This window comes from Pundamilia nyererei, unplaced genomic scaffold (genome assembly GCF_000239375.1).
Source record: "Pundamilia nyererei isolate P.nyererei 1_Seehausen unplaced genomic scaffold, PunNye1.0 scaffold00082, whole genome shotgun sequence".
NCBI classification, from domain to species: domain Eukaryota; kingdom Metazoa; phylum Chordata; class Actinopteri; order Cichliformes; family Cichlidae; genus Pundamilia; species Pundamilia nyererei.
Window position 1 is genome coordinate 1,781,769 of NW_005187483.1, and position 17,239 is coordinate 1,799,007.

At 39.5% G+C, this 17,239-nt stretch overlaps 1 protein-coding gene across 1 annotated transcript; it reads right to left on the bottom strand.

Annotated features, from left to right (window-relative positions):
* Positions 1–4,498: 4,498 nt before the first annotated feature.
* Positions 4,499–10,557, bottom strand: fgf10b (fibroblast growth factor 10b). Its single transcript, XM_005738279.1, has 3 exons — positions 10,098–10,557; positions 5,339–5,442; positions 4,499–4,995 (listed from the first exon to the last, which is right to left on the bottom strand). The coding sequence occupies exons 1-3, from the start codon at positions 10,555–10,557 to the stop codon at positions 4,804–4,806; spliced, it is 756 nt and encodes a 251-aa protein (XP_005738336.1). The 3' UTR covers positions 4,499–4,803.
* Positions 10,558–17,239: the final 6,682 nt, after the last annotated feature.

The following is a 17,239-nucleotide window of genomic DNA, read 5'->3' on the forward strand; positions in this document are numbered from 1 at the left end:
ATCTGCCTCCCTCTAGTGGCACGGAGTGGAAGTGGGCGCTGAAATAAATACCGTCTTGCACGGGATCGTTTAACGCTTAAACACAGTAATGTATTTTTTGAATGGATTACTGCACAAAGGCCTTGAAACGTATATTTAACATTTATGGAACATCTGCAAATTTAAATGAAAATCCATTATATGAGAAAAACTAAATTCGCACAACTCTGCTTGGAATATATATTTATTTATTATTTCAATATTTGGCACCACCAGCTGTATTCTTCACACAACACGAACGCTCTTAAGCAAGACTTCTTTAAGTGTTCTTTAGGAATATTTCTCCAGACTTCATGATGGATTTTCAAAGCTAGAAGCATTTGGGGGTCATCGTCATCCTAAAAATGGAGCCGCTGCCAATCAGAGGCTTTTCAGTTGATATGTTCCTTTTTGGTCTTCCTCTTTACATATTGATGACAATTTAAAGGACAATTTCAACTTTTGGATTTATTACTCCATCAGATCTGTTGGACATGCCTGAACCGTCTCTCCCAGTTTCACCTTCTTAAGAATGTGCTCCAGAAAGCACCAAGACCATTGCTGATGAGGCTTCGATGAGCAGTATTTGGATCAACTGAAGGGCCAGATGGATCACTTTGTTCCTGTGTCAGGTCTTTGCTGGATTTTTCCTGGTTTCTTAATTACCCGATTTTCAGACGCTTTTCATCTGCTCTAGAATTATCATATGTTATTTATCCCTTCTTTCATCCTCCACTTGTCAAGTTTTGTTAAATTTTGTAAGGATTATTAATGTTAGCATTAGTAGCAGTAGTAATAGGAGTTACAAAGACAAACTCGTTCAAATGCAGATATTTATACAAAATTTTAAATATGATAATCTCCTTGTAAGGAAGACTCCCCCCTTCCTACAATTATTTGTATTAAGTTGTACAGCACTTTAGGACTACCTTTCACTTTATTAAAAACACCTTAACTTGCACTTTATTTAGCGTCGCATTTTAAGCACATCAATAACATTTGCATACAAGAAGTTTAATTATTTATTGAATATTTGAGTATTTTAATAATTAGCCAGTAGACTTTGTTCCAGGTCCTGCACAGCTGCTCCTCATCAAGAAATGTGGTGGTTGTCTGTGAGGAGAAAAGAATTGTTACTAAGCAAAAGGTAAGGAGAACTAACGCAAATGTGTGCAAGGTCTAGAGGTAAAGGCGGTACAAAGAAGTGACTTACAGAGATGTGATGACTCACCTTCCCTTCCTCTGTGCTCTCCAGGATGTTTGGGCAAATGTTTCCCCAGGTGTCCAGATACCAGTTAAAGGTACCAGGAGAGGCCATTGGTCAAGGGAGTGTGGGGAATCTTTGATCTTGGGGTTTTGGTGTTTCTATAATAATGGTAAGGTTTAAGGGTAAAATGTAAAATATTTATTCATTTACATATTCAATACATATTCAAAATGTATGTCTATATGTATTTATTGAAATTGATGATATAATGTGGTGGAAGGTTGGGATTTGAGAACTCACCTGTTAATGGAATAATGGTTTAGCCTGTGACAGCTGAGAGTATTTAAGGCTGCCAGCTGCCGTAAGACAGGGTGATTGTTTTGTGAGAAGGCGTAACATATGAGTGATTGTCATGTCCTGAGAGCTATATGGTGAAAAAATACCTCTCACTGTAAATCCAGCTGTGAAAGGCTGCCCTGTTATACTCCTCATATATGATGGATTGAAAACTCTGACAAAACTTACAAAGAGCTGCATATGGTTTTAGTTAGACTACAGTTTTTTTTTAAATTTCATTTCAAATGACAAAAATGTTTTGTCACGCTTTGTTTTAGTTTTCAGTTTAATTCTAGTTAACAGTGAAAATGTTAGTAGAGGGAGTAATCATATTATTTGCTTATATTTGTAATAAAATGAACACAATATACTACCAGTATATTAATGTGACCATGACAAAAATGCTAACAAATTATAGGAGAAATCTTCGCATTCATAAGCGATTATGCTTTTGAATGTAGAGGTGCACACTGTCCAATTTGTTGTACGAAAATTGGACATGTTTTCTTTTTATACTAAAAGAAGGATTGTGTGAAATATGAATATCTTTTAACTTTTTTCCATCAGATTTGATATGTACTGAAAAAAAATCCACATCAGGCTTCAAGTTCCACGACAAATTCTTTTTCTGATAATTACCAGGAATTCAGGTGATGATGTTTGAAATTTCGTAGACATTAATTAATTATCTATAATTAGTTGCAGTTTTGTTTTCGGCATCAGTTGCATTTAGAGAAAAAATGTTTCCAAAACTTTGTATGAAAATTTTCATTGCACATAAACTCATGCTTGGTTTGTTTGTTTGTTTGTTTTAAAAAAAAAGACTATCTCCAAATAAATACTGAGGTCACAACGTGGTTGTCTGCACACAATAAGCACGTGCTGAAGGGCCTCATGTTGATCTAAAATGCTAGAAAATTATTTATCCATCTCAGAGGAAAGAGGAAAGGCTGTGAACCTGAACAACCCCCTCAGTAGTGCCTCTCCCAAGCTCACTCAGTAGCTGCCCGCTGCAAACATGTGTTCTACCAGACATCTCGGTGTAAGTATTCATTAGTTGTTTTAGCCTCCAGTCATTTTCCACTTGTTTCTCAAAGCTGGATCACATTATTCCACAGAGAATTCCAGTGCCAGAAATGCAGAGACCTGCTTTGATAGAAGATTACTGTGCCTATTTTGTGTTATTGCCGTTTTTTTTCCCTCGCCGTGCCAGTGTTTTGGAGAGAGTTCAAACATTCACAAGGGAATGCAGAAGATGACAAATGAATTGGATTTGTGTGTGTTTGTGTGTGGGTAAGTCAGTGGGGGTTGGGGTCAGCAGTACACATTATGTAGGTCAAATCCTCTGTTATTTATTTGACTTCATCTTTATCTCCTCATGCACAGCAATTAAGGACAAATCAAGAAAGAAAATGCTACTGTATGTGGTGTCATTAAACTCCTAGTGCATATCCGTGCTTTAGTTCTTATAAAGAAATATGGTTTGAGTCAATTCAGAATCACCTTTAAAACATTTGAAGTCTTTGGATGAAGTTGGGGATCAAGACATGTATGTATTTGTATTTGTTCAAAAGTTGCACCCTAATTTCACCTTCTTAATCTTTATTTTTAGGTAACATTTATAGTTTATCTTCAAGACACTATTGTGAGTCTGGCTTCAGAGGTTCAATAGTCACACCATATTGCTCAATTAACCTGTGAGAGCACACAGGGCCGTGCAGGGTGCAGAGATGTGCTCGGTTGGTCTTTACTGGTGGAATGCACCGCAGCATTCCTCAGTATAAATCACTCAGCGCAGTAACAGCCATTAAAGGACAATATACTAAGGCTATAGATCAGACCGCCTTTGTTGTTTTCACTCCTTCCGGTCTCTTTTCACACACCAAGCTGAATGAATTTAGGACTGAAGACAAAGGAAAACTTCTGAAGCCTTTCTCTCAGCTGTCTTCCTATAATCTTCCAATTTCTGATGCCCATCCAGAGATAGTTGTTTTAAAAGGCAGGATAAGAGAACACAAGGTCCGGAAGCCTGTGGTGTTAATGCTCTTCCTATGTTCTTTTGATCTGGGATTGAGGCAGCTGCCATTGATTAGTGTGTTTATGATTAGTGTGTAGATGATTACTGAAGGAAGTGGGTGGTCAGGCACAGGTCATATATTTTTTATGCACTTCTTTTGTATTTCTTTTCTTACATGGATACATTCAGATCCTCTTCCAAAGCCCATGCAAACCCATGGGCAGCATTTTTTATATTCATAACCAGCTATCTTTACCAAGCAAGTCTTTTTGCAGTTGGAGAAGGTTGCAGCTTCCACAGTAATGGTCTGATATTAGAAAATGATGTCAACATCTACAGTCCATACCAGGGGAGTTTCCCCCCTCCCATTTTGTTGTGGTTGGTCTTGTGTTTTCAGTTTGTTTGTGCACTAATCATTAGTGCAATGGTTGCCACATGGTATATCTGGCTAGGAATTAATGGTTGCCTTTTGTCCCTTCTTTCCTACCTCAGAGACCCAGATAAGAATACCATGACTTGAACGTTTACCAGGGTCTCTCAGTACTTCTGGTAAACCTTACCATTTTTACTGCACTTCTCCCAGTCTTTGGAGTACCACAGAGGAACGTTCACTGCATTGCAGGGGAGAAATGGTACTTTTATTTTTCACATAATAGAGTTCTTATAAAACAAAAAGAATTCAAAGAAATGCTTGTGTTCCCCTTCAGTTAAATATTTCACAAAATAAATAAATCATTACAATTCAGGCAAAAACACAGTGGTTAAGTATCGAACATTTGCTTTAAATGTGTTCTATCCTTTATTATTTCCTGCTGCCGTGATAAACGGACTCACTGATTGTTTCCCACATCCTGAACATTTTCTGTTCTGTTTATGTGTCTCACAGGAGAATATGGATATAAATAACATCTTGAGATAATTCTGCATCTACTACAGTTTATTTAGTGAAACAGTAGCTTCGGTTGTGTCCACATCACACACTTAGTCCAGCTGCAAACTGTTTGGCACAGACAAAAAAAAAAAGGAAAAAAAAGAATAAGCATTGCATCTGTGCCAGTGAAAACACAGGTAACACCATCTCCCAGAAAAGAAGAGACCACTTGTATGCATGACAGTGTTAGGCCTTTTTCTTTTAAAATCAAATGAGAGATTTCTCACTTTTCAGAGTTATAAACCTCACATTTTCAGAGTTTCATATTGTCCCTCTCCAGCCGAGTGCACAGGTTCACACAACAGTTGGAAGAAAATGTGTGGCTGTGTTCTTCCTTCGGGTTTTCTTTCCTCTCATCGGCTTCCCCTGGCCGTTCAGACCCACAAACATCTGTCGCTTCCCATGCTTCCACTTGGCTGATGCGTACGTGTTGTAGCCGTTCTCCTCAATCCGCTCCTTCAGGGTGCAGTCGACACCAAACTCTCTCTGTAAAAAAGCAGGTATCATGTTGCAGTGTTATAGACTTAGCGTGTGAGGTTAAGACAAAACGCAGATTATTATCTTGTGCAAAATGCATTGTTGTCTGAGTGCCTATTTACTACTTCCGAATCTACATTGCATGCTTTTCTGTGTGGGTGATTTGTGCGCGTTTTTAAAGCTGCATAGTTTTCTCAGTGGTTCACATGTGTGCACTGGTCTGGTTGTGATTCAGAGTTGACCCAGCAGTTGTAGAACTATAGATAAGGCTTCCTTTGATAAGGACTGAAGAAGCTAACACTAGCTCTCTCTCTCTGGAGCTTCCAGATTGACCTCTGACTCGGATACTAACCGCTCCGTACAGCTCTCCTTTCTTGCTGATAGCCAGATAGAAGTTGCTGCTTAGCCCTTTGATGGCCACCACTCCCACGTCCACTGATGTGATTTCCAGAATACCTAGGGATCAGCAAAAAGAAGGTGACATTAATATGTGTCAACATTAATAGTAGGCATGCTATTATGTCATGAACAACTGAATAAATGCTGTGGAGCAGAGCATAGAAGAATTAACACTCTGGCAGCAGTCACAAACCACCCACATGAAGTGCAGATATAAACCTGGAGGAATCCACAGGTTTTTCAGTAATAGTATAATGAGTACCAGCATTTGTATTCTGTGACATTTACATGGGGAATGTGTGGGATTTCTGTGCAAGGTTACAATTATTCTTGGGCACATTTCTCATTTCTGATATTTTAAAGTTCCTTTACAGCCTACACCTGTATAAAAGATTCCAGCTGCTCAGGTCATTTAGTCTGAAGATTAATGGGTGGATTCCCCCCGGAGATTTCTCGGGTTGTTTATGTTGAGTTTGGTATTTAGCTTTCCAGGTCCCTGTGCAAATACGTCAGGTTTATTGTAAACTATTAGGGGAGGTTAATTTATACCTCAGCTAAAATGGATGTGTTTTTGCTGTAGACAGCTGTTGTTATTTGTGTGGTCTCGGTATCAAAGGTCGGAGAGCTATAACTTCCTAATGTGTCCTTTGACCACAGAACCCACTTGTCTCATCTCATGCCGGTGTGTGTGTGTGTGTGTGTGTGTGTTAGTGAACCCCACTGTTTCCCATGGGATGTTTGATTTCATGCCGCCCTCCCTACCTTCCTTTTCCCACTTCCTGTGAGCTGTTGTCATTTTACCCCAATTAACACCCATATGTGTATGTGCACACACACACACAGAGTGGGGGCGTGAACTCCAGAAAGTCAACGACATCCTTTGATCAGACCAGGGGCCCCTCCTCTGTCTGATGACTGTTTGTGTGGCACCCTGCTCTACTGTCAGACTCGCTCCAAAGGGGCTGGGGGGGGGGGGGGGGGGGATTGGAGGCTGCCAGCCTTGGACCTGAGTGGACAGCGGAGGATGCAGGTGTGCCCAAAAGAACAATCCCTCTGTTAAATATACAGCAGCTTCTCTCCTCGTCCGTGAGGTCTTGACTGTATCAATTTCTAGTTCAAACAGCGGCACCTCAGGGCAGTGAGGTCTGAAGCTGCAAGGCGGTGTTGGGGACTGTGACACAACGGTCATTGAAGATCTGAGAAGAGCTGGTTTCTGTATGGGATCGGATGTCGGGTATGGAGTGAGGATGTAAGACAATCTATGGCAGTCTCTGGCTGCTCTGTAAACATGGGAGTGATGAAAGGAAGGAGAACAGAGGAGGACAGAGGAGCCATGACAGTGAGACTGGGGGTGGAGTGAGGATTAGAAAGGCTGTAATGATCACTGATCAAAGTAAGCCACCGGAGGCAGGGGCGAGACAGGTTGTATATACACACATGCACTAATGCACTCTCTCACTCACTAACTCACTCACACACACGGAAAAGCACACACATACACACACATACACATATATATGCACAGTTGTTTTGAAGCAGGTGAATGTGCACTTGCATATAACACACTAACTCAGCTTGGCTGTGAAACTACTACAAAATCTCCCTACACTGCTCTGTGCTGAAAGGCTAAATGCTTATGTAGACCCACATTAGGGAAGTAATAAGGTCATGGCTGCCAATGTGGGAAAATGTGCTCATCGTTTAGCTTTATTTACGCTGTTAATGGGATAGTATTGCTTCGTATGGGGTTTATTTTACAAACCCCTTTTAAAATGTAGCCTAAAGTAAGCCAGCCAGGTTCAGCAGTTTTTCTCTTGCAAGCTTTTTGCGCCTAATGTGTGGCTTATTCGATACGCTCTGGTGGGAGTTACAGCAGTAAATGGTGCGTTGTTTGTGGAATGGAGGTAGATGTTGCCAGTAAGAATTAGCAGTGGTTTTTCCACAGCGGGGAGCCAAAAGAATATGTGCTTTGCAGCTTAGCATTGTTATTCTTTCTCACTCTTAAACTTCTTTTTTTCAAAATAGATGTTCTGGTTTTGAATAAAGCAGTATTTGGGCAGATAAGTCAGGATTAAAATGTTGATTGTTATCATTTCCATGCAGAAAAATAGAACAGAGTGAGGCGTAAATCAGGAAATATAGTAATAACACTTGATAAGGACCACACTCAGTGTATTTACATGGAAAGGAACCTTTTTACTACCTTTGAGAAAAGCTATTGGCTACATCTCCCTCCTCAGACCTCCATAAGAGCACCATCTGGGTTTTTTTTTTTTCAAGTAAAAGGTCGCTGCTATATTTAAAGAAATTATTTATACAATATTCACAGGATATGCCAAGAACTGTCTTGTGCACATGGCCTGGTTCCTTTAGCCTTCCTCTTTCTTGAAACACACACACATAGACACACACACTGGCCCAATACAAGTATACATACAGTCTTTACATGCTCAACCTTTCACACCATCACAGCCATGGATAGTTGGCCAGACTTTATTTATTTATTTATTACCACAAAGCCTTTCCCTGAGTCTTGTTTAGCAATGTTTTACTCAGAGCTGCCAGATGTCTTTAAATTTTAAGACGGCTCTGCTGTGCTTAGGCCACGCAGCTACTTAGCTGACTTTAACACAGTCTGCCTTCCTTTTCTCCTTGCTTCTCTGTAACCTCAGCAAAGGCTCACAGTGGGTTGGAAAACCATGTGGGACAGTTTTGCACTGGCATCCCCATAAATCTGTGGGAGGCATGCTGCTCCTTGCAGGGCCACAGGGAGCCCCCCCAAAACAGCTTGCAGATAAATTAATTTAGATTAATTAATTAAAGTTTGACAAATTTAAATGTAGGGTGCCTTTGCATTTCAATTTCTGATTTCAAAAAACTTTTTTCCAGTACTTGGAAAGAAAATGTGATATTTTGTCACTTCAAGGGATCATCAAGGGTCTACAAAGGACGTCAGTCCAGGGATCATGTCTAGCCTCAGGGGCTAGAGCGAAGACTGAAGCTGCTGTTGTGTAGTATTCTTTACCATGTGAACCTGATATGTGGGCACATAATCCATACAGTGTCCCCAGACCCCCTTAGGACACAGCTTTGTGATGGCACCACCATTGATATACTGAAGATGAACGGCTTTGATGTGGCCACAATAATATTCAGGCATGTCATTCATGACTTTGTACCTCTAGAGAATCTCACTTTCACCTCCCTGCCTGAACCTCAATTCATTGCTAATTCAGACTTACCTTTGAAAAAAGCAATGCACTGGGGGAAGTGGATTTGTGGGTCAGTAAAAAGGAAGACAGAGGGATAAATTATCTCAGAAAGATACATAAACTTTAGAGTGACTTTACACCAGACTTCCTTGCACCACTTCAGTTTTACTACTTAAAGGAAACTGCTAACAAAAGCAACAGTAAAGGCATCACAGTGTAATATGGTCAGGAAATAAAGCTGCTTCTGTCATGACCTTGTCAAAACAAACATCTCCCCTGACATTTTGCCTCCTGTGCCATTTCCCCCAAAGTCACTTTGATTGAAAGTGCGGTTTAGCTCTCCCAAGAGGAACGTTAAAACTTCGGGATACACTTACTATGGAATTGCGAAACAGAGAGAAAAAAAAGGTATATAACAACAACTAAGTGGGATATATGTGTGTGTGTGTTTGTTTGAGCACATGTGCTGCTGTTGGGTACCATAAGATCACACCCACCGGACCATGTGATTGCCTGCTGGTTGATAGGCACACACACGTTGCTCAGTGGGAATGCTGGGAGACTAATGAGAATGCTATTTTACTGACTTATACACTGAAACATGCAACATGTAATCACTTTAAAGACATGTTTCTCTGAGTGAGGACGTCAAGCTGCTTTAAACAAATGTCTGATCTGTGACTGAGGGTGTGTAATTTGCGTGATGCTGGCGGGCAGAAGGCAATCTGAGTGGGAGAGTCATAGCGAAACAGCCGAAGAGAAGCAAAAAGGGTCTAAAAGCATCAATGAGCTGGACATTTATATCCTCCCCCTGCCACAGCCCTGTTCTTTCTATGGATGTTATCAATGCTGTTTACCCTGGGCTGTGAAGACTGCCTGATAATGGCTGGGTTATCTGCTCCTGCTCCTTTTTAGACCATCTGAGAGCTACCATCATTGTGCTGAGTGTTTAGACAGGAGAGATATCAGTGGGATGTCTGGTTTAAAACAAAAAGACAACTCAAATTAGGATTACTTCCTCCAAACTACCAGTGAATGAACTGCCAACCGGTTCATTCGCGTAACATGAAAGGATCACGCTTTTCCTTTAAACTCACCATTTACAGGTAGCAGCACAAGTTATATTTCTATAGGTACAATCTACATATTTACTTTGGTGTTACATAGGATATAGATACAGATAGACAGAAAGATGTAAATGTATGTTTTAAATAAACTGTCAGGATCTAAGTTCTCATTTAATATGGTTTCTTGTTACTAGAAATGTCCCACTTAAAGACTTCATCAGGTGCTTTTGTCACATTTGATATACTAATACAAAACGAAGGCAAAGGTTTGGGCTATAGAGCTTAAAAATTTGATATCACACTCACAATTTAAAAGGTAAAATTAATTCGAATATTTCAGGCTAAATGAGCCTTGGATAGGGTCACACAGATCACTTCTTGGCTCTGATTCACTCTTCTTTACCTACTTTTGTTAATTGAAAGGGTTACTTACTGAAGGGGTCGTCCTTGATTTTGGTTCCATTGACTTTTCCATTCTTATCGATCCTCAGGAAAAACCTCTGGAAAGAGAACAGCTTTCTCCTTCGTATGTCCCCTAGTAGATGATTGTAACTGCGCACATGCCTCCCCTGTGCTCCCCCAGTCCGACCCACAGGGCCCCCATTGGCTCTGGCTCTAGAGATCAGCTCAGCTTCAGAAATGTTCACTGGAGCTCTGAGAGTCCGTGGGCTGGAGACCCTATCTGTGTCACGGTGGAACTGATGGCAGGCAGCCTCATGCAGGGATAATAAAAAAACCAACAGGGTGACTAGTACAGGAAAAGCCGGGGTGATAAGCAATGCTGATGACCGTAGTCTGAAGGTGGCCCCAGAGCCTGAACGAGCCCCTAACCCAGCCCTGGAGCAGGACGAGGCAGAGGCAGCCTTACTCCCTCCAGCAGTCCATCTGATCATGGTAGTGTGCTGTGAGGAGGACTAGAGGCAGCCTCGGAGCTTGGGACATGCTGCTGGGGGTGAAGATTGCCTGAGAAGGCAGGGAGGGAAGCCCTCCACAGACCAGAGTGAAGGTGTCCCTGCACAGTGTCCAAACTATTCAGCGCAGGTATAAAAATGTCAAGATATCCTTCTGGGTGATTTTTTTTTTGATTATGTAATTTCAGTAAGTCTCTATTTTCCAAGCTGGTACTCCACTCCGTTCTCTTCTCCACTGCTGCAAGGTTTTATGCTGGTTATCAAAACTTCCAAGTCTGTTTTGGAAAACATCTCAGTCTAAATGAACAAAGATTAAAGAAAAAAAGAAAAGAAAGTGAAAAAAGCAGGCAGACTATGTGTGCATTCTGGTGAAAACCTGTTTTTGTTCCCCCTGCACTTTTCCACAGTTTTACTAATTCTTCTTAAATTGTTTGTGAACTTTTAACTCTTGCTCAAAGGGGCTCCGGTGTAAGCCTTTTAGTCCCAGACTGCTTTTCAACTTAACAAGAAAAAAAGATAAGAAAAAACTAATAAAAACAAATATCCAGTTGAGAAAATGTAATAGTATCCATGTAGAAAGGTATCTAAAATCTGGTAAAAGTCTTTAGTTCCACTGAAATTAAAAAAAAAAGAAAAAATGGTGCCACCACACCATTTACCTGTTCCAAGCTGCTAAACTCCACATGTGCAGGAAAACATTTCCAGATTTTACTCTGAGGACGAAAAACAGGATTCAAGACTTAAATAGGAAGGTTGGTCAGTCCAGGCGAATATCTGTCCTCTTTGGGTGCCCAGCTCCTCTCGCTCTCTCCTCATTTAGCTCTCTCTCTCTCTCTCTCTCTCTCTCTCTCTCCACCCCATGACTCCACCTTCACACAGCATCGAGGTAACGGTCTGGGGAGGTCTCTTTTTTTTTTTTGGCTGGATTGAGTCAGAATTTTTCACCTCTTCTACTTTATTTGAGAATTCCTCACTGAAGATTGATCACTGAAAAATGACTTTATGTCGTGTGTAGCTGTGTGTGACTCTTAGTTATTTGATCCCTCCTTCCTTTACTCAACCCCCCCACGCCCCTCCTCACATATGGGAACAAGTACTGGTCTGCATGTGTGTCGATGTGGTGCTTATGTACAAGCAAGTCTAACTTATGAGAGTGGGTGAGAGGTGATAAAGGGGGTTTACCTTCATAGATGCTACCAACCAGGAAGAAGCTGCCTGGTGGCGTTGGATCTTTCCCTACAGCTACAGATTACACTGGTGATTGGTTTATTGGTTAATGAAAGATCTGTCAGGAGTTTTTTTGTGTGTATTGGATGTAAAAAGGGGGCCTACAAAGGGCTGTATAATTGAGTGTGAAGCAGATAAGTATTACAAACTGAAAATGAATTCACTTGCTCCTCATTAAGGTGATAATCCTGACAAGTGTCCTTCCTCCTCTACAGATTAAAATCATATTAAGTTACAAGTCTGGATGCTGCCTTATCACTACCATCTTTCTAATGCCTCTCTTCTTCCTTCAAGGCACTTTATCGTAGAGTGTTATCTCCCCTGCAGTGCTGTAATGCAATGAAGTTCTCCAGTTTCACTCACCAGACCTCTATTCCTCTGTGACTCAGGTGTCATAGTGGACATCAGCCAACAAGACTGTCTTACGAAGCATTATTTGCTCCTAAAGGCAAGACAGGGACAGAATGGACAATGTCATAGTGGACTAGGCAACAATGTAGAATATGTGCAGTGAATGTGCAAAATATTAGGGACGGTCAGTCGTCTCACGAAGCACATCGATGCTGAAACTCCAGATCACAATATATCAGCTCAGCTTCAGTTACAAGTTTTGTTTGATTGTCTGTTGTGTGTGTTTTGGACATAAAATCAAAACTAGCTGAGCTTTTGCAGATTATTATGAGGTTAACCATTATCAAGGACCATAAAGTAGCATTTTAACAATCCAGCACGATAAACAAAATTTGCTGCTGGAACTCTTATCTATTTTCCCTGATCCTCTTCTTTTTAATGTCAGCATATTTCCTGGTCCCAGCTTTTTTTCCCTTAAGTCCTCAATTTTAGGGCCTGCTTTAATGTCTGTCAGCGGTCCATGGCCAGAGAAGCAGTTTGGCTTCAATTCTGGTCTTGGTTTTATCTGAGGTTGCAAACAAAACAGTGTTATCAGCAGTTCCTTTGTGGCGTCCGCTCCTTTTGTGATAACCTGAATCCACGTAGTGGACATAGGGGATCAAGGACATGTGCACAAATAATTCCATGTACATTTGCATATATCTACAATGTATTAAATTTAATGATGAATGAAAATGTTCCACTGATTGGCTCAAACAACTTAGAAGCACTTAAATGATGCAGAATATATGAATAAATACTGTATGTCCTGCTAATTAGACAATGACATACTAAATTTAAATGCTACCAAGGGGTAATATACAAGCTTGTAGATTATTTCACTTACAGCTAAGACCAGTTTTACACTTTATGCATTTAATAATCCCCCCCCAAAATTCACATTGAAAGCGTGCATTACATTTTCAAATGCTGTTAAACCTTTAGAGATGTAACAGTCTAAAACGCTGCAGAAATACCTACAGGTCTAACATGATTGTCATCTGTGGATGCCTCAGAGGGATGTAGGCTTCAAATGATGTTGACAGACTCATAAGATTTGGAGGATTTCTTTAGAGGCCAAGGAGCAAATTCTTTGTAAACACAACCATAACTGTCTTTTTCTTTTCCAGCTAAATGCAATATAAGTGAGATTTGCAGGGCCTGGAGACAGACTCATCTCTTCTCCTCGATCTACAGCTTTAGCATTTAGTTTTATCTTTATAGATCTATCTCCCCGAATTGCATTTCAAAGTTCAAGACAAAAAATAATAGAACAGACAAATGTTCTTCTGATCCTTCCCTACAGGCTGTAGCTCTAGCTCTGTTTTTACACTATTCTCAAAAGTAAAAACATAATTACAATAAAAGCAAATACCGGAAATTTAAACGCATTAGAGGAGATTTGATTTCACACAGCTCCAATTGCCAAAAAGCAAAATGAATCAAGGTGACACACATGGAAGAGATTCGTTTTATTGTTTTTACCATGTAATTGTAACATTTTCACATGATACGGCTCTTTTGTTTCTGCACTGACAAAGCACATCAGGTGGCTCTTTACTCTGATTTGTTTTAGATTTCACATTTAAAAATCGGGCCATACAACGGACAAGATGACACAATAATCACACTTGCTGATTATTCAGTGACCAACATTTGTACTAGAAAGAAAGCACAGAAACAGTATTACTTGTAGCTGCAATATTAGTACACTGGAGCAACATGGGCTTCAAAACAGAATATTTGTGTATCACAAGTAGACTTACTTTTGGAAGTGTTCTAGGTGAAACACTATTTGATATTTCAAAATGTTTCCCTTTTACTTTAAAAGGTTAATGCATTTTTATTTAAATTAGCATTCTGTGTTTACATTTTTGCGTATGTTTTCCTCTGAGCATGCACTTGGCAACAGTGGGAAAGAAAAGCTCCCTTTTAACAGTCAGAAACCTCCAGGAGAAGAAGCACAGGGATGCAATTGATACACATCAGTTAATCAGTTAATAAATAATTATATGTTTATGATTCTGAAAAGTACAATTCTCCATCCTGAGTATGTTTATTTGAGATAATATAAATACTGAATAGATTTTATATTTATATTATATTTTACAACTTGCACACTATTAAACTACTTAAATAGAATTCTGTCTTCTAGAAAGTAAAAAAAAAAATTGGAATACTTTTTTTCCACTTACCAAAACGTGCCTAAAGTCTGGCCACTTTACACATAATAAGTCTAGCAAAGTTTTTCTTTGCCAATTTTCTACTCTGATTTTATTTCTAATTAAATATTGTAATCATCTTTAAACAGCAATGTCAAACTCATTTTGGACCACAGGCCACAAACAGCTCACTTTGACCTTAAGTGTGCCAAACCAGTCAGTCTGTCAGTGTAAAGCAGTTTAATAAAAGAATAAATTAGCCCTTTATTATCAACAGTTCATTTCTCTTTTTCTACATGATAAAGAAATGCTGCTGTCGTAAATGGAAGAGATGTCAGCATGAATTTTAAATTGTAAGAAACAGACATGTTAAATTAAAGAAAAAGTTAAGGAAACTAATTTCCTATAGTGTCCTGACATAACAAAACTTATTAATTTACAGAAAATTCACTTTTTTTCTTTACTAGTGACCCCCTATAAAAAATTAGAAATTTCTACGAGCGATAGTAAAAAAAACAGGAATGTTTCTGCCATTTAAATATGTATCTATTAGAGGTGGGAATCACCATACATCCCACGATACGATATTATTGCAATTTTTTAAAATATTTTGCGATATTCAGATTCTGTACATAAAGGTAAACTTTATCAATATTCATTTTATCTAATATCAAAGTCTGCACTGTGTCTTTCTCTCATTTCAGTCAGTTTTACTGTTGACAAACTGAACGGTTTGTATTACAGTCTAGTCCAACTTAATTGAATGCAACCATCTGGTACAATTATAGCTATTTATGAAAACTATGCAGCCCCTTCAGCAACTGAAGAATTTGAAAGTAAATTAAAACAAAATATAATTTTACATTAAATAAAAAAAGTTTTAAACTTAATTAAAATAAAACATGTCTTAAATTAAAATAAGTAAACTGTCATGTTTATTGCTGCCAAAAAACAGTTAAACACATTTGGACAGTGAAGGAATGTCAGGATGCTTGCTCAGAAAAAGGATCAACATGCTCTGAAGCCAGAGCACAAAAAACTTTTTTTGTAACAAAATATCGATTTCTACTGTCCCTGTATCGATACATTATTAGCAAGCAAAATATCACGATACTACACAGTATCGATTTTTTCCCCCACCCCTAGTATCTATTACTTACTATAGTCTAGTATGAATGACCACAGGGTATGTGTTTATCAGGAGGAAAAGCCGTGAAAGAAAAACTGAAAATGCAATGAGAAGTCCAACGTCTTTACATTTTCCTGTGGGCCGGTTTGGAGTCTTTGGCAGCTGAATCTGAATCGTATTTTTTGACAGCCCTGTCAAAAAATGTAGCACTTATTTGAACATAGGAGTTATATTGTTGGTATATCAATATAAGTTAGAGGTTCTTATTTTTTGTTGCATGCCAAGTGGAGCAATTCCACCCCAGTGGTGAGTTGTTGAAGTCAATTCTGGCCCATTTTGCTATAATTTTGACCTTTATGGCAGGTGGATTGGCAGTATGGTCCGATCCATTTTTCTGTATCACATTAACAAGTTCCACTGTGGAAATGCACTTTATTCATATCATATGTCCCTGATTCTGCTTGGCCTCACTGTGGGAATAATGACCCCTCCTCTTTGGTACACCATCATTAAGCAGATGTTTTACAAAGAAAATCACCACACTCTCAGTTACTTAAACTCAAGTCCATATGTGGTCCATGAAGGAATTAAACTCGCAAACCGCTACACTGGCCTGTGGGAACTGTGTGTGTGTGTAAACGCGTGTCTGTATTCCCTGGGGCCTGCACTGTGTGTTCTGGGTCAGAGGAGGCCAAGGCTTTAATAAAGGAACACGCCTGGTACAGAGATACCAGTCTAACTGCCTGGGGACATGCAACCTGATGGGGTCCAGATGAAAGTCACCACACTGAACTTCTTCCTTCAAAAACAGCCAATTGGTGTAGGGATTACATAGAACTGCCTTCTTCCTCAAGCCTGTGCTTTGGTTTACTCTGGGATTTGAGGGCTAAGCAACTAGATTAGAGAAACATTCTCTTTTAATGATAGCTTTTGATAGATCACAGGAAAATGTGTTACTTCACGTTCCAAGCAGATAACTTGCTAACATTTGCCGGGCTCATACGGGAGGCCTCGTTTTCCCCTTGGTCATCAAATGTAAATATTTCATGTGTTCCTGGCTGTTGTGTTGAAGGGGGTGTCTGGTAACCCACAAGATGAGGTTGCTGTTTCCTGCTTTGCAGTGATCCATAGATATTTGTCGTGTTATCTCCCCGGTCATGAACAGGACTTACATCATCCTCCTGTGCTGAGTGTCAGTTTCAGCAGGTCAGAGGAATTTATTTACAGGTCAGTCACTGATGATCAACTGATCCACACAGAGATGTCTTGTGACTTTTGCAGGGTAATATGGGGTGACAGTGCATTTTATTAACTATACCTTTCACCACACCGAGGAATATAATGGCAAACAATATTACCATACTGTTATATAAATAGATAACCTTATATATAACCTGTAAACCTTAGCAGCTCTTCTTTTAGAGTGACAATTCTGTGCGCAAAATTCCAAGTCAGCTTTATGAATAATAATAAATTATACTGTATATTAATTGTGGATTTTAAATGTTTAGATAAGTTGTATTGTTATGCATTTGCAGGATTAGGAAAAAAAGACATTCCTGATAGGATAAGGATTGCACCTCTGGTTTTTCAAAACATCGTCGTGATTTATTCAGTATTTTGACAAGAAAATTGTAACCATATCGCCCACCCCAGTAATAGCGCAATACAATGATGCATATGACTCTGAAAAAGAGAACAATATGCTACAGCAATGATTGCAAATCTATCTAAATGTGTCATAGATAAACTCAGC